General features: G+C 46.1%; 1 protein-coding gene across 1 annotated transcript in view; it reads left to right on the top strand.

The window, feature by feature from the left end:
- YWHAE (tyrosine 3-monooxygenase/tryptophan 5-monooxygenase activation protein epsilon) overlaps positions 1 to 22,552 on the top strand; it is a 197,719-nt gene that overhangs the window by 69,371 nt on the left and 105,796 nt on the right. Inside the window, exon 3 of the mRNA XM_086955223.1 lies at positions 1,024 to 1,130. Within this exon, the coding sequence (XP_086811349.1) occupies positions 1,024 to 1,130 (107 nt within the window). The remainder of the gene's footprint in view (positions 1 to 1,023; positions 1,131 to 22,552) is intronic.

Consider the following 22,552-nt stretch of genomic DNA (forward strand, 5'->3'; position numbering starts at 1 on the left):
TACTGCCCCTCCCCCCCATCCTCCCCGTTCTGCGAACTGATTTCTAGGGTTATGGTCATCTCTTTCAAGGCCCTAGTTTCATGGCACCAGTGGTCAGTTTCTTGCATGGCTCTGCCTTCCTGGCGCAGAAAGTAGTGTACAGAACTGACGTCCGCACGCATGGACGATGTCGAACTAGTATGTGACGTCATCTCAGCGGTTAGGACGCCAACGATGGACGCGTAGCCGCAGGATGCCACCTACTGACGCGCAGGGGTACTGCTGACAAACTTTCCGGATCGCTGGGGGATATTCTAAGGTAAGGAATCTATCACTAAGGTCTCTTACAGATATATTATTACACAAGTAGCAACTTGTGCTTTAAACCCACTCATAAACATTAATAAATACGTAAATGTGGGTGTACTTGTAAAGCGCACTGTGACTCCAAGGAGTATCCTGGCGCTGAAGACCGCTGGGGAACCCGTCCTGGTTTTCCCTGTGAGATGGTCCCTTTCTGGGTATCTCCAAGGTGAAACCAGGCATCCCCTGCGTCTGTGGGGGGCCGTTGTAGAGATGAGGCAAGCTTAATGCCCAGAGTTGCAGAGTGTGTTCCCTGGTTAGAGTAGGCACCGAGGTGAGAATTATCGAGTCCGTTTGACCCTGGTCCACGACCCTGCCGCGTCGGGGATTGAACCCTGGTCCCGGGCCGTTCTCTGCTTACGGGTCTCCCGCCTCGAACCAGTGAGCCACACCACTCCACTACGTATATTTCTAATAAATGACTTGACTACTTTCTCAAACATGACTGCACAGCAGCATCATGACCTTAAAAGCTGAAAAACTACATTTCTGGAAAATGAAACATTGGCTGGACTATCTTGGGATGGAGGGGTAGCGCGTTGTAAGAGAATGCCTAACTAATTTTCCTATCACAGTCGCCTTTTGGATTCACTAAGTATTTGTGTTCTGGCACCGGGCTACTTGTAGGTGGAGCAAAATGTGTTTTGTTTGATTAATCCTTGTGCCTTGTATTATTTTCAGGTTGAGTGTGAGTTAAGAGACATCTGTAAAGACATTCTGGGTGTACTGGATAAACATCTCATCCCATGTGCCAACAGCGGTGAATCAAAGGTTTTCTATTACAAAATGTAAGTATAAACCTCTTAATACGCCTTGAAGTTTCTGCCCGTGTGTGTCTAATGAGAAATGTTTGCTTTAATGCTTCTGTGACAGCTTTCATGAAAACGGAGCTGATGAAACACCCTTAAGAATTCAATCATGGAGTGGTTGGTCAAAATTGTCTTGTGAAAGGCATTTTTCTATAGTCTCCTTACGGTCTCGGACTTGAGAAATGAGGCAGCTACTTCTTCCTCCTCATCCCAGTTACCAGTTTTTACCGGTCACCCAAAGTACAGTGAAAAGGTCAAAGCTATGAAGTGCCTTTTATTATGTTATAATTTATTTGTAAAGCAGAGTCGTCTTTATTCTGCTTTGCAGTACCTTAATTGATAGTCCTAAATATTAGAATAATTCCCTGCTGTATCTGACCCTGGAACACTTCAAATAAAAGATTTTGTGCATATAGTTAAGTGCACAGGGTGCCATTATATCCACATGAGGTGTATGAAAAAGTGATGAATGGAATGCTGGAATTAATCCTAGCCAATGATAATTATTCTGGCTGCATCCCAGTCCATCATTATTTTGCACACAATGCCACTTCAGTTTGGTCTCAGCCATGTGCAAATCGTCTTGATCTTGCTTCAATGTTAAGTCTAGCCCGGACTGCCACGCCTAGTTTCGCCCTTAGTAGGACTCATTATTCATTATAGCTTGTGTGAGAAAATGGGGTACTGTTGCAGTACCACTGCCCCAAACATACACATATTTTTGCCTGGCTTTTGATGCTACCTTCACTGTAGAGTACTGGTGCCCAGGTTCCCTTTACAAGTGTTCTTTCCCTAAACCTGATCCACAATTGGCCCTTCAGGCCTCTTCGAAGTCCCTAGTACAAGGTACATGGGTACCTACGGCATTGATACTCAAGACCCCCCACCCCCCAGTGACCCCCTCAACTAGGCCAAATTACCACACTGCAGGAGATCAAACTACTTCTGAAGAGACTTTATATGGCCACTATATTCCTCAAGAAACTTCTCTTCCAGGGGATACTCATTAATAGTCATAAGCACTGAATTATCTCCGCTCGTGAGCGGGAACCCGGAACACATAAACAATATACATATATATATGTGTAAATATAACCAAAAGTACATAGTACTAACTAATTATACACATATACATGTATAATCACCATAATATGCAGCCTAACATGTATACATAGGCTAATAAAGCCAAACCGTACACACGTTCTGAAGCATGAAAATATGCTATATATAAATGCAATGAACAGGCATGAGCCTAAAATGCATTTCATAACCATTAAACACCCTTTATTTTCATCAAAGAACCTGCTGTAAACAGTTATTAGCCTACAAGGCTGCATATGAAAAAATGTCTGTGTACAGAAAATCAGACTGGCACCCTCCCTTTAAGGCCCCAGAGAATCTGCACACTTTGCCTTTAAGGCCTCCAGGAGAACTCTGTTCCCATCATGCACCACAGGTGTCAGTTAGGTCAGTTCTTTTTTCCGGCTTGTTCTGTGAGGAACCTGGAACTTGAGCTCTGCTCATTTGTAGTTTTTTCTTTCAGAATTTTTTTCTTGTCTTTGTTGACAATAAATTACTTTGGTGGTGGCTTAATATCTTTTTCTGACTAAACTGTTGGTGTTTTTTAGTCAGAATGCCACCTTTATTTTACAAATGTCCCTCCTGTGGGAAGAAAATGTCAAAAACTGATCCACACTCTGTTTGTGTGGTTTGTCTTCCAGCTTCTCATAAGGTGGGCGAGTGTTATCACTGCCTCAACCTTTCTAGCAGGACTTTAAGAGAAAGGGAGAAAATGAGGTTGCTGGGCCTTTTGGAGAGAGAAAACCGTGGTGAGAAGAGTTCCAAGAGCTTCTCTGCTAAGCCATCTTCTCAACCCAAACGTCGAAGAACAGCTTCTCCAGAAGGTAAAACTAAAAAACATCGACTCCAGGGAGCGTCGCCGTCAAAAAAGGTGCGCTCGACGTCGAGATCCAGATCGCCGTCGGCATTGTCTGCGTCGAAGAGAGCTCCATCGACGTCGAGGACTTTGCCGGTGAGGCAAGGTTCAGCGTCTCGACAGTCGCCATCAATCTTTTTCGACGTCAAGACATCTGGTGTCGATTGCAGTAAGGACGACGTCGAAGGATCGTATGAGATCGACGTCGAGGGAAGAGAGGTGTCTGACGTCGAAGGATCGAGTGTCTACGTCAAAGGGTGCGACGTCGAGAGGGAGTCATCGATCGACGTTGAAGGAAAGACCGAGAGAGAGAGAGACGTACGTCGTCATCGAGGAAAAGGTCGACGTAGAGAGGAAGAACGACGCCGAAGGATTCGACGTCGAGACCTAAAAGGAGAAGATAAAGGTCTCCATCGCGACGTAGGTCGACGTCGAAGCTTGCTTTGGGCTCGAAGCATGGAGTGTCTAGGTCTCCCTTACCTTAATACAGGTCGGCTTCGAGACTATCAAGACCAGCCTCTCAGACCTCACTTAGGTCTTTGTCGAGGTCAGAAATAAGTCCACAACCTTAAGTGGCGTCTTCACCGCAGGATCAGCAAGACGTCAGGTCTGCGGTGGGTCAAGAGACAGTGCACCAGGACTCTTCTGTGGTGGCTCATTCTGGCTCAACCTCAGGGCAGATGACAGACAATTGGTGCCCAGACAACAGACTCCAACTGGCTCATTGGTTTCTGAGCACAGTGTAGTTTCCAGACCCTCCAAGTCTTCAGCAGGACTGCATATTGTGCAGGTTTCACCTGAGGCTTCACCTGAGCGTACAGAGCGACCTATTAACATGTCACCGAGGTGGCTGGAAAGTCTTAGACATTGGAAGATGCGTCCAGATGTGGGACTAATGGGTAAGAGGGCTCCGGTCCCTCAGACGGAGCTGCATAGAAGGTCGCGCTCGAAATCCCTTGTTGGAGAGAGATCACGTTCAAGGGAGCGTAGGAGGCAGCGATCGGCACCTCCTCAGAGGCGGCGTAGAACCCCTTCACCTTCTTCTACGTCGTCTTCTTTAAGATCTTCATATAGAAACTATTCTCCCACTAGATCTACTCCGCCTTCCAGAGTGTCTCCTGTGGATGATTTGAGCACATTTAATGATGTGTTAAGTCGTGGGGCGAATAAGTTCAACATCAAGATGGCAGTTCCCCAAGTGGCAACGTCGGTTATCTTTGAAACCCTGCATCACAAGACGTCTGGCAGGCCTCTTCTGCCGTTAGTGCCCGGTTTGATAGAACCAGCAATGAGAACATTCTTAACTCCGGCCACGGTGGGTTCAGGTCCTTCTAGGATTGCAAAGAAGTAAAAGGCTCCAGAAGAACCAATATTTTTGCGTTCTGACCCACCTCCAGACTCACTTATTGTGGCGGCAGTCAGAAAAGCGCATTCTGCAGCATCTACCTCTTCTGCTCCACCTGAAAAGGATAGTAAAAGTATGGATTCCTTGGGGCGAAGATTGTGCAACACCTCGGGGTCGGTTATGAGAGTGGCCAGCGCGGCAGCCTTATTGGGCCGCTATGATCGTCTGCTCTGGGACTCGGTGGCTCGTTTTGCGGATAAACTCCCTAAAGAGGATCAGAAGGACTTCTTGGAAATTGTGGAAGGAGGATTAGTGGCTAACCAGAGCATTAGCGCAGCTGCTGATGCGGCGGATCTTTCAGCTCATGGTTATGCACACGGTGTTTGTGCTAGGCGTTCAGCTTGGCTTCGCCTTACTGGGCTAAAGCCTGAGGCCCAGAGGAAAATGGTAAATTTACCGTATAATGGTTCGACTCTGTTTGGATCTCACGCTGACGACGAGATGGCTAAAATGAAAGTGGAGTTGGACACTCTTAAGGCCGTAGGTCTTGAAAAGAAAGAATTTAAACGTCGGGCAATTTTCGCCCCTTTGATAAGAGATCTTTCCAGCAGAGGAACCAACAGACTAATTGGTCTTCGCAAAACCAAGGCCAGAATCAACAGAGGTCTCAATTCCAACAGCGACGACCTGTACGAGGCAGAGGCAATGGAAATAAACAGCAGTCATCTGCTACCAAGCAGCCTCAAAAACAATGAACGGAGGCTTCCTCTGCAACCGTGTGCCACTCCGGTTGGAGGAAGTATTGTGTGTTGTCTGGACGAGTGGAAACAGATCACAAAGGACAGATAGGTACTGGGTATCATTCAAAACGGGTACCTTTTGACATTCAAGAAGCCACCCCCTGTCATGTGTCCTCTAACGAGGTTACAGTGGAATATAAAGCGTTTACAACAGGAAGCGAACATCCTTCTGAAGAAGGCCATAGAACCGGTACCGTCTCAGCAGAGATGTCAAAGCCTGTACTCTCGGAGTTCAGACCCATTCTGGATTTGAGACGGCTGAACAAATTCATTCGAAAGGAGAGGTTTCGAATGCTGGCTCTTGATCAGATCAACCCTCAGTTGCACCAGGGGGATTGGATGTGCTCCATCGATCTGAAAGATGCTTATTTTCATATTCCGGTATCCAGAAAACATCGCAAGTTTCTCAGGTTTCAAGTAGCTGCTCATCATTATCAGTACACAGTGCTCCCTTTTGGCCTGAGATCAGCTCCCAGAACATTTTCAAAATGTATGGCGGTAGTTGCGGCTTGTCTTCGAAAGAGACGGATTTTCATATATCCGTACTTAGACGACTGGCTTCTTAAGAGTTCATCCCCATCGCTACTGGAAGAACATCTATCGATATGTCTCCAACTCATGTGCAAGTTGGGTCTTCAAGTCAATTACAAGAAGTCCATAATGAACCCCACCCAGAAGATCCACTACCTGGGTGCTCAACTGGACACGGAAGAAGAAAGCGTGTGTCCGGAGGAGAGGTGGTCATCCATCAAGGCAAAGTGTTTTCTTCTCCTTCAGTCTGCACGTCCGACAGTTCAGCAAGTGTCCTCTCTCCTGGGGTCCATGGCATCGTGCATCTTCATCGTGCCAAACGCACGTCTGCATATGCGTCCTCTACAGCAGTGTCTGGAAGATCAGTGGAAACAGAGGACGGGATGCTGGGAGGATCGAATCAATCTCCAACAGTCTGCAAGAGATTCCATCCGGTGGTGGATGAAAAAGGCAAACTTGATGAAGGGAGTTCCTTTTCATCAGGACCCACCAACGCAGACTCTGATCACAGATGCCTCTCTCCAAGGTTGGGGGGCGCATATGGGCCCTCTGCAGGTACAAGGGCTATGGTCAGACTTCGAGAAAGGATATCACATCAATCTACTCTAACTCAGAGCGGTCCATCTTGCTCTCAAGTCCCTGGCTCCATCTATACAGACTCAGTCCCTCATGGTGCAAACAGACAATACAACTACAATGTATTACTTAAACAAGCAGGGCGGTACCAGATCCAGGACTCTGTTCATAGAAGCCCAGACCATCTGGCATTTGTTACTTGCACGAGACCTGTCCATAACAGCGATTCACCTACCAGGGAGTCTCAACTCACAGGCGGACGACCTCAGCAGAGACTTCGTCGAAGCGCACAACTGGGTTCTCAACGAAGACGTCGCACACCGCATTTTCCAGGCTTGGGGAACACCAGACATCGATCTGTTCGCAGACGCGGCAAACGCAAAATGCCCCGTTTTCACATCCAGGTTTTACCAGACAGGGTTTCAAGGGAATGCCCTTTTGATACACTGGTGTCGAAACTTGCTGTACACATTTCCACCGACACCGTTGATACCAGCAGTGATCAATCGGTTGTAGAAGACCGACTCCAGAATGATTCTGATTTTCCCAGAATGGCCACGCCAGTGGTGGTTCCCAGATCTCCTCCAGTTGTCAATAATGCCACACAGGAGATTGCCGTGTCGCCCGGATCTTCTGTCCAAACAGGAGCGGCGAGCGTTTCATCCCAATCTGCCCTCCCTGCGCTTGGCAGCATGGCTCCTGAAGTCATCCAGTACGGGCACTTACAGCTGAATCCGGAGTGTATGAACATCCTTAAGGAGGCAAAGCAACCTTCTACAAGACAATCCTACGGATTTAAGTGGAAACGCTTTTACCTTTGGTGTCAGAGTAAGGGTCTTGACCCTATTCATGGTCAAGAACAGGTGATCTTGCCTTATCTACTTTACCTTGCTGAATCTGGTTTGCAGTTTAGTTCCATCAAAGTCCATCTTGCTGCAATAACTGCTTATAGAAAATCGCCAAAACAGATATCTATCTTTCGGATGCCTGTGGTGAAGGATTTTCTGGAAGGGTTAAGGAAGGTGTATCCTCCAGTCAGGTCCCCTTCTCCACCTTAGGAGCTTAATGTGAGGTTTACCTAGTTAATGGGTTCCCCCCTTTGAGCCCATACATAAAGCGTCTTTACAACACTTATCTTGGAAAGTAGCGTTCCTGGTGGCCATCACTTCTGCTCGTAGGGTGAGCGAAATCCAGGCTCTGTGTTGCAATGAACCGTACACTATTTTTCATGGGAACAGAGTGGTACTCAGAACTCATCCTGCTTTCCTGCCTAAGGTGGTGTCGGATTTACATATTAATCAAACCATACCATAGCCTACTTTCTTCCCAAACCCTTCGAGTCCGGCTGAACGGGCTCTACATTTATTATATCTGAAAAGGGTTTTGAAGTTTTACTTAGATAAAACAAAGTCTTTGAGGCACACAGACCGTCTTTTTGTGAACTATGGTCCTACAAATACTGGTTTGGCAGCGTCCAAGAGATCCATTTCTAGATGGCTAGTGTCATGTATCCTACTGGCTTATCAGCTAGCCCACAAGTCTTTATCAGGTAGACCTAGGGCGCATTCTACGAAGGGGAAAGCTTCTACCACAGCTCTCCTTAGGAATGTGGCTATGTCAGAGATATGTAAAGCTGCTACTTGGCGTTCAGTGCATAAGTTTACACGCCCTTACTGTCTAGATTCTGATGCGCAGTTTGATGCACAAGTGGGACAAGCATCCCTCAGAAATTTGTTTGCTAAGTCTAGCTAAATACTATGGATTGAAAGTGTAGCTATGCATTTATCTGTTCGCCCGCTTCTGGTGGGTATGAGCTTGCGGACATAAGACAGTTGTCTTAGCTCAGACTGATTTTCACAGCCAGATTAAAGGAAAAACTGTACAAATACAAACATGGCAACATAGCTACCATGTTTTACCTCAGCAAGCAGAGGGGAACAAGATTGTATGTTCTTTCCAAACTGGCCCAGACCATCTTGAAATGAACCAATCAAAGTTACACAGGTCTGGTAGCAGTACACCTTCCAGAGGTACATGATGTAGAAACAGATGGACGAAGCAGGTAATGAGGTTCCTCACACAAATAACTGAAAGATCAGATATTACAAGGTGTTTCGAAGGTGAGGCAGACCTGTTCACAACACCAGAAAACACACAATGCCAAAACCTTGAGTCCAGGTACCCACATCACTTGTCAAGAGAGAATGTTCCATCGATGGACTGATCAGGTAAATTTGCATACGCTTTTACTTTTACTCAAATACCACCGATAAGTGCAAACAAGTACCAGTGACCCTAATCAGGCTTGTACCACAATGGGCCAGACCAATGAGGTACTAGGAACTGATGTAGATGTCACAGTGAGCAGCAGTAAAAGTACCACGTTCACAGGACCTACTAACAATACAGGAGAGACTAGACTGCCAGGCAGCTGAAGCTAGCAGCGGAGCATATGAGAACGTGGAATTCGGGCACTTGGGTCTCTCACAAAGAAGTATGGAGATCCTCAGGGAGGCCAACAATGAGCAGGCACTACACAGTGAAGTGGAACAGATGCATTTACTGGTGGAACAGGGAAGGGACATTTAACAGTAAAACACCACGTACAAACCTTGGATACCTTTTCTTCTAGATTTTCTTGTAGCCTATGCGTCACTCAAGGTCCACTTGGTAGCCTTGCTTACAGACATTAGGGGATATATAGGAAGAAGCTTTTTTACTGCACCAGTTATCAAACAAAGAGTGGACTCGCCGTACGGCAGTACCTGCACCCATGTGGAATCTGAGCTTAATGCTCCCTCAGCGAATGAAGGAATCCTTTGAACCAATGTAGGTGGAAAACTCCAGTATTTAACAATAAAAACAATCTTCCTGGTAGTCATCTATCACTGTGCAGAGCGAGTGGATTCCTTGCACTGAAAACACAGGAAACCAACAAATACACCACAAAAGGGTGCTTATGAAAACAAATCCACCATTCCTGCGGAAGGTCACCACATGCTTCCAAGTTAACCAGTCCATTCAGCTATCTAGGTTCTTCCAGCAGTCAGACACATGCACAAAAGACTTTAAATGTGTTTGATGTGAGGACATGTGTACTACCTACAAGAAAAAAAGTCCGGAAAATAACTTTATTTCCTTTGCACAAGTGAACAAAAGTTTACCTGTGTCCATAGGAACCATGGCAAGATAGATAGTACAGACAACCGAGAAATGCTACAAAAAAGCCTGAGTGACACTGAAGGAGAAGCTGAGGCCTCACTGCAGGAGGAACAAGCATTTGCAATGCAATAGGTCTCGCATTTACGCGAGCTTAAGCTATTGGCATTGCCTTTTATGTTTTGAAAACCAAAACATAAATAAAAGGCATTGCCATTTACAATGCCAATAGCTTCCACTTGCGCAAATGTGAGACCTGTTAAACTGCAAATGCTTATTGACTGTTCGTAAATCTGGGCATTATGCAGAAGATGCTGGATTATGTAGCAAGTGCAGCAAATATGTAATTTTGCAGAAATCGCCACAGCAGCAGAATTGCACAATTCTAGTGGCCCTGACAATAAGTAAAAAAATTAAAATATTAATTTAACAATTATCTTTAAAGGAACATTTTTGCCACGGTAGCGTTTTCCTCGCTGCTAAATTTTTAAAGTTGAAATCTGTGTGGTGGAAGCAGTCACTGTACCAAAAAATTGACCAATTCACAAGTGCATTTGTCCAAATGTCAGAAGTTCAGAGTGAGGCATATCCTTTGTGGCTAAGGAGTTATGACTTCCATTTTTGATAGAAAAAGTTAAATCCTACTAGACTGAAATTACACTTCCAGCACGGTAGCCCTGGGTTTGTGAGAACTATGGGCTCAAACCTAAATGTATTTATTTATTTCATTTGTAGAGCGCCTGGTTACACCAACGGTTTGTCCCCGTGCTGAGACATATCTAGATGAGTGAGAATGTGGATTACCAAGGTCCTTAGTTCGTGCCGTCCTCAGCTTTTGCAAACAGCCATGTCTTCATCTGCTTGCGGAATGGACCTTCATTAGGCTCGGTTAAGGTAATCGGCAGGGCGTTCCAGCCTTGGCCTGCTAACTACCTAAAAGAACGAGCCCCCATACGGGCCTTGAATATTCTTGGGATGCTTACTAGCGCCATGTCCCTGGATCTCATTTCGTCCTGGGGTATATTTAGTCTGCAATGGTTGCAGGTATCTTGGGCTTTTATGTGAGAGGATGCAGTGGCAATAGCACAATGCCATGAACGTGGTTCTCTTCTCCACTGGCAACCAGTGTAAGGTGGACAGGGCTTTCTTAGCTCTACTTGGACAGCCGAGAACCAGACGTGCCGCAGCATTTTGCAGGCTTTGTAGTTTAGCAAGGCTTTGTTTGGAAGCGCCTAAATACAGCACATTACCATAGTCTAATTGTGAGGTTATTACTGCGTGCACTATGGTTTTCCTGGCTTTAGATGGTAGTAGATCTAAGATTTTTCTCCGGGTTCTCATGGCACCATAACACTTCCCCGCTACCTTCCGTATCTGATTGTCGAAAGACAGTTTGGAGTCGAACCAGATTCCGAGATTTTTCACCTCTGATTTTGGGTGCGGGACCTGGCCAAGTACTTCTGGCCACCAAGCAGATGACCAAATGGAGGGTGCTTTACCCACCACCAGTACCTCCGTCTTACTCCCATTTATTTGAGGCAGTGGTTCGACATCCAGTCTGCTGCCAAATGCTTAGAGGAGGTAAGGCGGGTCGCTGCCTGAGCTTTGTTCTGGGATAACATTGCAATTAGCTGTGTGTCGTCTGCGTAGGACACCATCGACACCGCATGTTTACTACACATTCTGCTAGTGGTCCCACATACAGATTGAACAAGGTGGGACTCAGAATTGATCCCTGTGGGACCTCTTAGGGCAGAGGCTAGCTATCGGACCGAAACGTTCCTTGGGCGACTTGGAAGCTACGTTCGTCCAGGAACGAGGTCAGCCACTTCAGAGCGTTGTTCCTGATGCCACAGGCCTCAAGTTTTTGAAGTAACAAGGGGTGCAAAACGAGGTCAAATGCCGCTCCTGGATCCAACAAGATCAGCGCGGCTGTTTGTCCCCCGTCAACATATTTCCTGAGCGCATCTGCCGCCATGAGTAACGCTGATTCTGTTGGAATGTGTCATTCTAAAGCCTGACTGTGAGGGGTGCAGAAGGTCATTCGTTTTAATGTGATCTACCAGCTGTTTGTACAGATTTTTTTTCTGCGACTTTAGACACAAATGGGAGCAGTGAAATGGGGCGCAGATTGTCTAGCTTGGTATATTCTAGCTATAGATTTTTCTTGAGGTCTGTCAATGGCTTGTTTCCATTTTTTTTCTTCAACTATACCCGTCTGGAAGGAGTGCGAGATAAGATCTGTGATATAAGGTAGGATTATGTCCATCCCCTCCATCATTTTCTCCGGTCGTGTCGGGTCTCGAGGAGAGCTGGACTTTATTCCTTTTACTGTAGCTTTCAGAACCTCACTTTCCTGTATTCTAAAACCATCAAGCGTAGTTCTTACATTGCTCACCGCTTTCGTTACCGATGCAATGGTGCCAAGTCGTGCCTCAAATGTATCATATATATTTGTTACTTTATTAGCAAAGAATTCTGCTATCTCATTGCAGGACTCTTTCGTGGCAGGGGTATCCTCTTTCTTCTCTACTTGGTTTCTGAGAGATTTTAGAATAAACATTTCCTTATGTGAGTTATTGGCCCTATCTATTTTATCTATATAGAATTCACATCAGATTTTTTTGATCCGTGCATGATAGACTTTCAGTTTTTATTATAATCTTCTGTAAGTTTATTACAGTAGTTCTTTCTCCAGATGCGTTCTGATTTCTTACATTTCCTAGCCTTCCTTAACTCGTCATTATACCAAGGTGCTTTTTCCCTTGGTCTTTTAGGGATTCTCGTGCTCCATGGTGCTACCTTATCTAGCGCATCGGTAATCCATGTCTCAATCTGTTCGTTGGCTCTGTTAATATCATTGTCCAACCTAGGCTTCTGTTCCTTTAAAGCTCGTGCACTAAGTTGGTTTCTCATGAAAAGCACGGCACATTTGTAGTTTCTGTTTTGGAGGAAAATTAAAATGTGATTTTATTTAAAGGTTTTAGACAAAAAAGACAAATTTCGTGTCCAAACATCACTAGCTTGAAAAAACAGAAGTACCATTAAGGTCACATCAGTCGAACAATCACTTAAAACTATGTTTAATAAGGAAAGTATACTCCAGCGAGCTTACCAACGTTCAAAACCATAGATGTTTGTGACTGCAATGGAAAATGTAGGAACAGGATCTTCTGCTGCTAGTGCCATTTGTCTTTTAAAGTTCGCACTCTATTCTATATACAAGTGTAAGCTGGGATCCTGGGTGTATGAATTGAAAAATGAGTGGGTGTAGGGAAACAAAGCAAAACGTTGTTTGGCAACTTTTATTTTTCACATGCTGTACAGCAACATAAAAAAGAAAAGGAAAAAGAGGGAAATTGAGCTTGTGTCTTGAAAACATATGGAGAGGACTGCATGGCGTTAGACAAGGTGTCTAAAATTCCTTGGCTAGTATACATTAAGAACACGTTGAATAAAATGGGCAGGCCAGATCTTTACAAATACCCGAACATAGTTAAAGGAGACGTAAAATGGATTAAAGAAAACTTCCTGGCTAGGGCGAATCAGGCTAGGGAAGAGGAGGAATTAATTACGCCAAAAGTTAGAGCAAATTTTCTGCTCTTAACTACTCCCTCTCTAGAACCCTATTTAAAAATTGTTAGTAAATCATTCCATCGTCACCTCATTAGATTCAGGTTTAACATTATACAATACTCCCTGGGTGACTTCCCAGTGTGGGAGGTACCTGATATACTGAGCCCATGTAGCTGTGATAACTTCTCAGAGCAGTCTCTCATGCACTTTGTAATGTTCTGTGACCACTTCAAGGAGGGTAGAAGGCGGTTCTTAGCCCCAATTCTAAGAGACGCAGGTTTTTTACAAGTACGCCCAGCTCTCTTTTACTTACAACTTTTAGGAACCACAAATGTAATTTTTGGTGCTGCTAGCTTTCTGGTAGCTACCATGCGTATTAAGACCAGGAAGCTATCCCCGAATAACCTGGCGGGGTGACTGAATATACTGTGTTCTTTTTTACTGCTTTCAACTTTTCAGCATGCCCATTTTTAATAATCTTTGTATGTATTCAATATTATCATTAATGTTTAATGTCTTTTTAAACTGATGAAATGTGACATTGTCTTTTTATTGCCTGACTCTGCTTTTATGATTTTAACAATCGAATAAAGCTTGTTCTGACTTGATATGGAGAGTGAGTAAATGTTAATTGTAATGTGAATAAAAGGCCTTTAGGAGCTATCAACACATAGACTGCGTCAAATCACTTCGAGCCAAGTTACATAGCAGCAGTGGCTGTTGAAAATTAAAGAGCCTGAAAAAACAAAACCCTACTTTCAAAGCTCTCTGGCGCCATTATTAAACCGCTTTGCTAGGTCATTGTTTACATTCGGCAACCTACAACTCTACTTTTCTTGTGAATTTCAGTCCAAGGAGCACTAGACCCAATGCTGCTCATGGCAGCCACTGTCTCTTTCTCTGCAAGATGTGAATAATGCAGATTAAACAAGCCTGGCCGCCTTGAGCAGAAGGTGGAACACACTGAACGGCAACGCGCAAGTGACCTGTCGAAAGATTCCAGCAGTCAAGCGCCAGTCCTCTTTCCAGAACCCAGTTCAACGCTCCTGTAGGCTAGGTTAGCTCGAGGTATTATAAATCATACTCAGTCAAAGGAGTAGAGCAGAAATCAAATTATACTTTTCAAACTAGACCATACCAATATGAAGGATGGCCATACTTGCCCATGGCTCCAGGAGTGATAGCCGAGATATTTAACATACATGCTAGTGCATCCTGGGAAATGTAGTCTAAATTCAATTGCTAAACTAAGAACAGATCCCAGCCTACTAACCCTGAGAAACAGTCTGCACAAGGTAGAGGAGAAACCAAATGTTACAAAAGGGCGCCCCTTTGACATGATTCCAGAGCATTACCCACATTTCACAAAGAAGATGCATTAGCGCCGTTACCAATGTGCTGCGTTTTAAGTAAAACAAAAAAATACGAGACTTATTGCATTGCTGGGCCAGGGTACAGTAAAGTGCACTCCGGAGCAGGAGGCCTTCCACCCTGGTGAGGCAGGCGTGCAGCAGCTAAGTGCTAGGCTTAAAGTAACAAGCTGCACCAGACAAATTGCGCAGCAGTATAAGCTCCAAATAAAGTTACAATGCTGCGAACTTTGCCCTCCTCCTCGGGAAGCCCATAAAAAATTAAGAGCGCAACTGTGGGAAAAGAATAAACAAGGTGGAAGAGATGGGGATTAGTGACTTGCCCAGAATCACAGAACGGTGAGCTGATTCAGAGACTGTTGAAGCTGTCCACAAAGCTTCCGAGATGATCTGGAGCCGACTGGGGGGACGGAGGGTAAGTGAATGCGTGCCATGCGTTGTGCTGAAACGCTGCGAGCTGTACGTGTGCACATCTCCTGTCCGGGCAGGCATGCGAGCAGGAGACACGGAGGCAACAAAACATGCTTCCTTTCCAATGACAATTTTGGACCTGCACCAATCCGATGCATGGGTGGAGCTTTCACCCCTCTTTCGAAGCAAGACAACAATAGATCTTGCAAGGGAGCAGCACATGCGCCGCATCGCTAGGCGAGACCTAAAAAGGGGGCAACATTCGCTCACCTTTCCTGTGGAGTTGCGGTGTTGAGTTGCTCCCTGAGAAACAACCTGGTTCGTTAATTCGTACCCGAGGAGTGTTTGACTGGGAGGCGCCCCAGCCAGATGTCTTATGGTTGGCACTGTGCCTCTCAAAAGGTACCACAAAATAGCAATGTGTCGACTTCTTTGTCTGTTTCACTATTTTCTTTTTATTATCCAGTATTAGGATATCTTTCATAGATTCACATGCCTGAATCATTCCCCGTCGTCGGGATGGGAGTCCCCGATACATAAATAAAGAAATGTCCCATTAGACAGAGTAATAGGTCCAAGGGCTTCACATTAGTAACATATCCATGTCCTTTTGTAAAAAGGATCAAACTAGAGAAGAGCCAATCTGCTATCACCTCCCTCTAGAACCCTCCTGGAAGGAGCTCCTGTCCCTCAGATTTTCTACCGCACATTGTGCTGAGGGAGTCTCCTCTGAGCTCTGCTCAGGTTTCTTCTCTACTGGTTTTCTGGTGTTTCTGGTGATTTTCTTCATATTCTGGACTGAGGTTCCTGATTTCTTCTTGGCCGAGACACCTAAAAAGGGTCTGTTCGAGGCATGTGGGCTGCTGAATTCATATCTGTGCATAGATCGCCGCCTAGTGTTGGGTCCGGATGATTGCACATTGTTGTCCTGGAAGAGTCTTCGAAGTATCACGAGATAGGTGGCTCCTCCTCTAGACTACAGTGCGCATAGGCATCCTCTCCATCCTCAGATTGTTTTTTCCCGCCATTGGGTTCGGATATACTTTCGTTACTCTGAATTCGGAAATATATTTCTAACTTTTTAAAGGACTTTCGGGCGTCGGTATTGTATCTTCGATCGGTACCTACAACTTATTCCTGTTCTTTCTACTCAGGACGTCAAATAGGGCCGCGTGGCCTTCTCGACACCAGGGCCAATCGTCGATGGAACGAAGTCCGTTCAAGCGATGCCCCAACTGTAACTCTAAATACCCACACATTGATAAACACCCAGTTTGTAATAAGTGTTTATCTCCTGAACACAACGAAGCCGACTGCTTAGCTTGTGCTCAATTTAGGTCGAAAAAGACTCTTCGGGTTCGACGTGCGGCGCGACAGACGATGCAGAGGTCAGCGCCCGAGCCGGAGAACATCTTTGAAGATGACAAAGAGGTCGTTGACCCTGAGGACTCTGATCTGCTGTCGGAGCAGGGGTCTGAACACGACTCCAACTACTGCGTCGATGAAGAGGAAGACATCATCTATGTAGGGGACGACATACCAGGCATAGGAGCCGTCGAGGACGACTCCGGCGATGACACTGGGCCAATATATTCGCTGGTTCAGATCCAGAGGCTCAGGTCGAGTCATTGCCGGAAGACCTTAGCCAAGATCACATCGACTATTTGATAGCCCCGCAGCTAAGCCCGGCTACGAATATATTGCAAGAGCCATCGGTACGACATTTCCAAATTCTGGAGAAATCTAAACCGAAAGAGATAGCTGCCAAACAGAAACTGATCGACATCCCATTCTTTGGACCGAAAATGGCAGATCCGTTGAAGCCGACCAAGCAAAAACAGGTCATCGACCCATCGAGGTCGCTTGCAGAGGTTGTCGGGGCCAAAGCAACTACTCCCACGTCCGCGATTAAGCGGAAAGCAGTCTACCCGACAACATCGACGTCGACGCCTGCCAAGACTAAAAAGGGACTCGAACGGACAACGGTTGTCGATCCGAAGGTACGCGTAGAACAACCAAAGCAAGTGCACACAAAGACACTTATTCCAAAATCGAGCCGAAGAGCTCCGTCGAACCGATGGACAAAAGCATCGCTCCGAAGTAACATGCTCCAAAGTCGACGCCGGACCACAGACTGGTTATCGAACAACCAAAAACAGTCTGATTGAAAACCACGGCTCCAAAAAAGTTAATGCAGGCTACTAAACCGGTCCAACAACCCCTTGGACTGATAAAATTCGGACTCCCTCCGCATGTCAAGCCAAGGGTGGTAGAAAAGGATAGCGATTCGAACCAACACAGCCAAAAAGGCCGAGATTGGGGGAAAAACCTACAGTAGTACAAGAACAGGATCCCTCAGCCGAAGAACAGTCTAAACTGTATGTCGACCCCGACACTGGGAGGGTGACCCTGTTAAAAAGGAAAATCAGGCCTGAAACTACCGTTGAGTTCCACAAGATACCTCTAAAGAGGAAAAGAGACACTTCGACATCTCCAGTTCTCTTTGAAACTATCACACCATATGTACAGGAAACCTATATGTACTCGCCCACACGACTATGGGGAGTAGAAGGACAATGAGCAATACAATTATCCAACGGATACTGACCAGGACACACAAACTCAGCCATGGACTGACCCTGTGGATCCTGGAGATTCTCAAACTATTCCTGACACCTGCATACCCTGTAAAAACATCGCCTACAGAGGACACAGCTACCTTTAACGCACTGATAGAAAGGGCAGCATATAATCACCATGTGGAGATGCACGCAGATCCCATTGATGAAGACTTCCTCTTTGACACTTTTAGCACCTCGGAGAAAAATGTCAAAACATTGCCAATGCTGAAATGGGTGCTTAAACATGCAGGGGACATATTTAAAGACTACCAGGGCACGGGTCATTAACCCTAGGATAGAGAGAAAATATAGACCAGCCCCGGTTGACCGTACATATATTAAGGGACAACTGCCTTTGGACTCTCTAGTTGTCTCCAATGCACGTAAACGTGTTAATTCGCAAACATCTGGCGAAGCTCCGCCTCCGGACAAAGAGTCCAAAATTCTGGAGGCATCAGGAAAAAGGATGGCTGCTCAAGCGGCTAACATCTGGTGAATTGCAAACATGCAAGCCCTGTTAGCTAGGTATGACAGGGCGCACAATGACACACTAGAACAAATCTTTTAACACCTACCTGACCTTTATAAGGAACAGGCACAATTCCTGATACAAGAGGGCAAGCTCATATCTAATGCATCCATAAAATGTGCCTCAGATGCAGCAGACACGGCAGCCAGGGCTATCAACACTAGCGTCTTGCTCAGACGACATGCGTGGCTACGCATCTCCGGGTTTAAAAATGAAGTTCAAACCACTTTACTTAATCAACCCGTTAACCCTGACTATTTATTTGGTCCTGATGTGGACACCATACTGGACAAAATGAAATAGGACACAGAGACAGCCAAGTCTATGGGTGCCCTGCAATCACAGCAATAAAGAGGCGGTTCCTTTCGTCGCTCCGGCAACAGAGGAGCTCTTAGAGGAGCCTCAACACAGCAAACCTCTTATACTAAAAGTAACACGCAAAACACCTACAAGAACAGTAGAGGTGGATACCGTGGCAATAGCACCAAGGGTAGAGGACGAGGAAATAACCGCTCCAGATCCTCCACCAACACCAAACAGTGACTTCTTGTCACTGCCCCCGGACCATGTAACACCGGTCTGGGGAAGACTACAGCAGTTCCTGCCAGTCTGGGAAACCACAACTACAGACAGGTGGGTGAGGCAAATTATGCAACATGGATATTGCCTAGAGTTAATGTCCACACCACCCAACATACCCCCAAGACACCGTCCTATGTCCGCAGAACACCTACACTTATTGCAGCAGGAAGTAATCAGCATGCTACAAAAGAGGGCCATAGAACTAGTACCTTTAGAACACCAAGGTACAGGGGTGTACTCTCTGTACTTTCTAATCCCCAAAAAGGACGGGTCTCTCAGACCAATTTTAGACCTCAGGCCCCTAAACCAATACATCTTATCAGAGCATTTCCACATGATCACTCTACAGCAGGTGTTGCTACTGTTGCGTCAAGGAGACTTCCTTGGACCTCAAAGACGCATATTTCCATATTCCTATACACACAGCACACAGGAAATATCTCAGGTTCACAATTCTAAACCAGCAGTACAAATTCAAGGTCCTCCCTTTTGGGGTAACAGCCCCAAGGGTGTTCACCAAGTGCCTGGCAAAAGTAGCTGCACACCTCAGAAGACTGCATATACATGTCTGTCCATCCGGCGCTGAGAGCTTCGTGGCTATTTAAAATAAGCAGTGAGGAGGAATAAGAGTCAGATTGCGTGAAAATGAGCACGCTTTAAGCGTAGAGATGCGGAGGTTCTGTACCGAAATCATCACAAAAAACAGTCTCACCGTATAAGTTGCAAAACTCCACCAGGCACCTTACCGCATACATGACTGGTGCACAGAAGTCCTTAACAGCCCCAAGGAAGAACTGTCAAACTGGACGAGGGACGTGGAGCACTCGTTCAGGAGCAGCCGCCCAGGATACACGTCAGGGCCGAGTGAGATGCTGGTGCGCCGGAAGGAGGAGGTGGTGGCAGGAACAGCCTGAGGCAGGCAGCGCTAGAGAGCCTGCAGATCACTCTGCCAACTGGAGATGAAGGGCTCCGCTTCAGATGCCTGTAGAGGTGTGCAGTTTACCTCCGTGCCCACAGTGTCAACCGGGAGGGTGGCGGAGGCTGCGGGTGATCCTGAACCTGCGCAAAGGTTCGGCCCTAGCGCCCGCAGTGCTGATGGAGAGGGAAGGAGGCAGCGAAGCGTTGACTGGCTGAGGCGACGAGGACTCCAGGGAGCGTACACCTCCCACTCACCGAGGCTCGCTAGCCAAGCTTGCTCCTAAAAGACTTGCAAAGGCCTTGAGCGGAGAGGTCACGCCACCAAGTCCGTCGAGGAAAGGTAAAGCAGTGTATCCGCTGGTAAGAATGCGGAACCGCACGGGGTTCCAGCTGGGAGGCTTAGTTGCACTGCAGACTCCAGTAGACAAGGAGAAAACCCTGTCAGCAAACAGCAGAATGGCATGAAGGTTCAGTCAGCAAAGCACCACTTGACAGCAGAGAGCAGCGCCAAGGAGCCACTGCAGTACAGACTGAACTTGCAGGAGCACGACCCCAGCCCTTCACTGAGAGATAATGGAAAGGGGAGATGACCAATCTGCCCCCTGCGCAGGATCGTCGCCAGTATTGTAAGTTTCAAGAAAATGACGAGGCAAGATGAAGGGAAGATCACTGGTTTATTGGTCATCCACTCTCGGAACTGCTTCTCAGAGCTCTCAACAAATTCCTAAAAAAGCAATTGTTTCGTATGGTGACAATCTAGATGTGGAAGATTACATGGTTTCTCTGGATCTTCAGGATGCTTACTTTCATATCCCTATTCACAGGAATCACAAGAAGTTCTTGAGGTTTGCAGTAGCGGGCAGACACTTTCAATTTTGCGTCCTGCCTTTCGGGCTCGTCTGCACCTCGCATCTTTATGCAGTGCCTCTCTCCAGAGGCTGCATATCTCAGACCGCATCACCATCAAGTTATTCCATATCTGGACGATTGGCTGATCAAGCCACGATCCTTAGATGCGTGCAAGTCTTCCAACGCTTGTCTACAACTTTTCAAACGTTTAGGACTCGCACTCAATCGGTACAAATCAGTCCTTATACCTTCTCAACGTATACATTTCCTAGGTGCTACCCTCTCCACAAAACTAAAGAAAGCTTTCCCATCACAGGAAAGAAAGGACAAACTCTTAGCATTGGCCATTCTCGTAGCCTCCAAGAGAATCTTGACGGTTCGCCTCTTCAAATCCCTTCTCGGAATAATGTCATCATGTATCTTGCTGGTTCCACACTGCCGCCTTTGAATGCGCCCTCTCCAGGAGGCGCTCTCAGCACAATGGGTTCAATGCACAGGTTCATTCGACGATCTCGTAAGAATGACCCCTCAGATGATCAAGGCTCTGCAATGGTGGATTTCTCCTCAGAACCTTTCTCTAGGCTTTCCCTTCTTGCTTCCAACTTCACCGCATATCATCACAACAGACGCCTCACTGGGAGGCTGGGGAGCTTCCCTTCAGGAACTACAGATAAGCAGAAAGTGGTCCCTCTTCGAAAAAGGATTTCCTATAAATCTCGAACTACGGGCGGTCTTCCTCGCCCTTCAAGCTTTTCTCCCAAAAATCAAAAATTCTCTGGTGCTTGTACCTACACAAAATACCACAACAATGCACTATCTCAAAAAACAATGAGGAACTCGCTCTCTAACACTCTTGCGAGTCGCAAAAAATCTGGAACTGGTTGGTCCTACACAATATCTCCCTTCGGGTGGAGTATGTCCCAGGCATGGACAGCATTCTAGCCGATTAACTAAGCAGACAACGCTCAACGTCTCACAAGTGGGAATTGGATCAGGGGATCCTCGACCAGATATTCTCACAATGGGGCACTCCTCTAATCGATCTGTTCGATACAAAACACAATGCCAAATGCCAACACTTCGCAAGCTGGCATCCCCAGAATGCAATTTCGATCGCATGGTGCAACGTCTTTGCATACGCTTTTCCACCGTATCCGATGATTCCCAGAGTCCTCAGGAAATTGGGAGCGGAACCTTGCACGCTCATTCTCATAGCCCCAAATTTGCCAAGCCAACATTGGTTCACAGAGATTCTTTCTCTGGAACCGCCAGTACGGTTGAGGCAGTTCCCTTCTCTCCTCACGATGAACGTCCAGCATCCAAATCTGGCATCTCTCATGTTATCCACCTGGCTCCGGAGTACAAAGAATTTCAAAATCTAAATATTCCGCCGTATTGTAGGGCCATTCTGGCTCGTTCTGAAGCAGGCGGTACCAATAAGACCTGCTCTTTAAAATGGAAAAGGTTTTGCATTTGATTTAAAACTCAGAAAGTACATCCCTTTTCTTCTCCAGTACAAATATTGCCTTACCTTCTCCATTTGGCAAACTCAGGCCTCGCTCATGCCTCTATCAGAGTTCACCTGGCGGCAATATCCCGTTACAGAAGATGTTCTTCTGGACCTTCTCTCTGTTATCATAGATTGATAAACAATTTCTCAAAGGCCTCTTCAGGAGTTTTCCTCCTGTGAAGACTTTACCTCCTACTTGGCAGCTCAACACAGTCCTTAATCAACTCATGAAACATCCCTTTGAGCCGACACACTGGTCTGATCTTAAGTACCTCTCTTGGAAAACGGCACTCCTTCTCACACTTACTTCAACAAGACTGGTAAGTGAGTGTGAGAAGGTGGCCTGATATGCAGTGCTCACTATTCTAGTGAACACTATGTATCAGTCCAGCAACCCTTATTGATGATTGGTTGTAAGTCAACCTAATAGACCAGCTATCCTAGTAGCGTGGATACGAGCAGTCTAAGGCTAAAAGACTCGAGAGGGCGTGTTAAGCCAGCTGTTTACCACACATATACCCCTTGAATACCAAGTGAAAGGACACCACACAAGTGTTATGAAAATAAACAGTTATTTATTTAAAGATCACAACAGCCCTGTACTCTTTATGAGGACAGGGTACTAAGCACAAACCAAAACTCTTACAAAAATACTTAAGTTAGCACAGTATATACAAATGCCCGAGGG

This window comes from Lissotriton vulgaris, chromosome 2_1 (assembly GCF_964263255.1).
Source record: "Lissotriton vulgaris chromosome 2_1, aLisVul1.2, whole genome shotgun sequence".
NCBI classification, from domain to species: Eukaryota; Metazoa; Chordata; class Amphibia; order Caudata; family Salamandridae; genus Lissotriton; species Lissotriton vulgaris.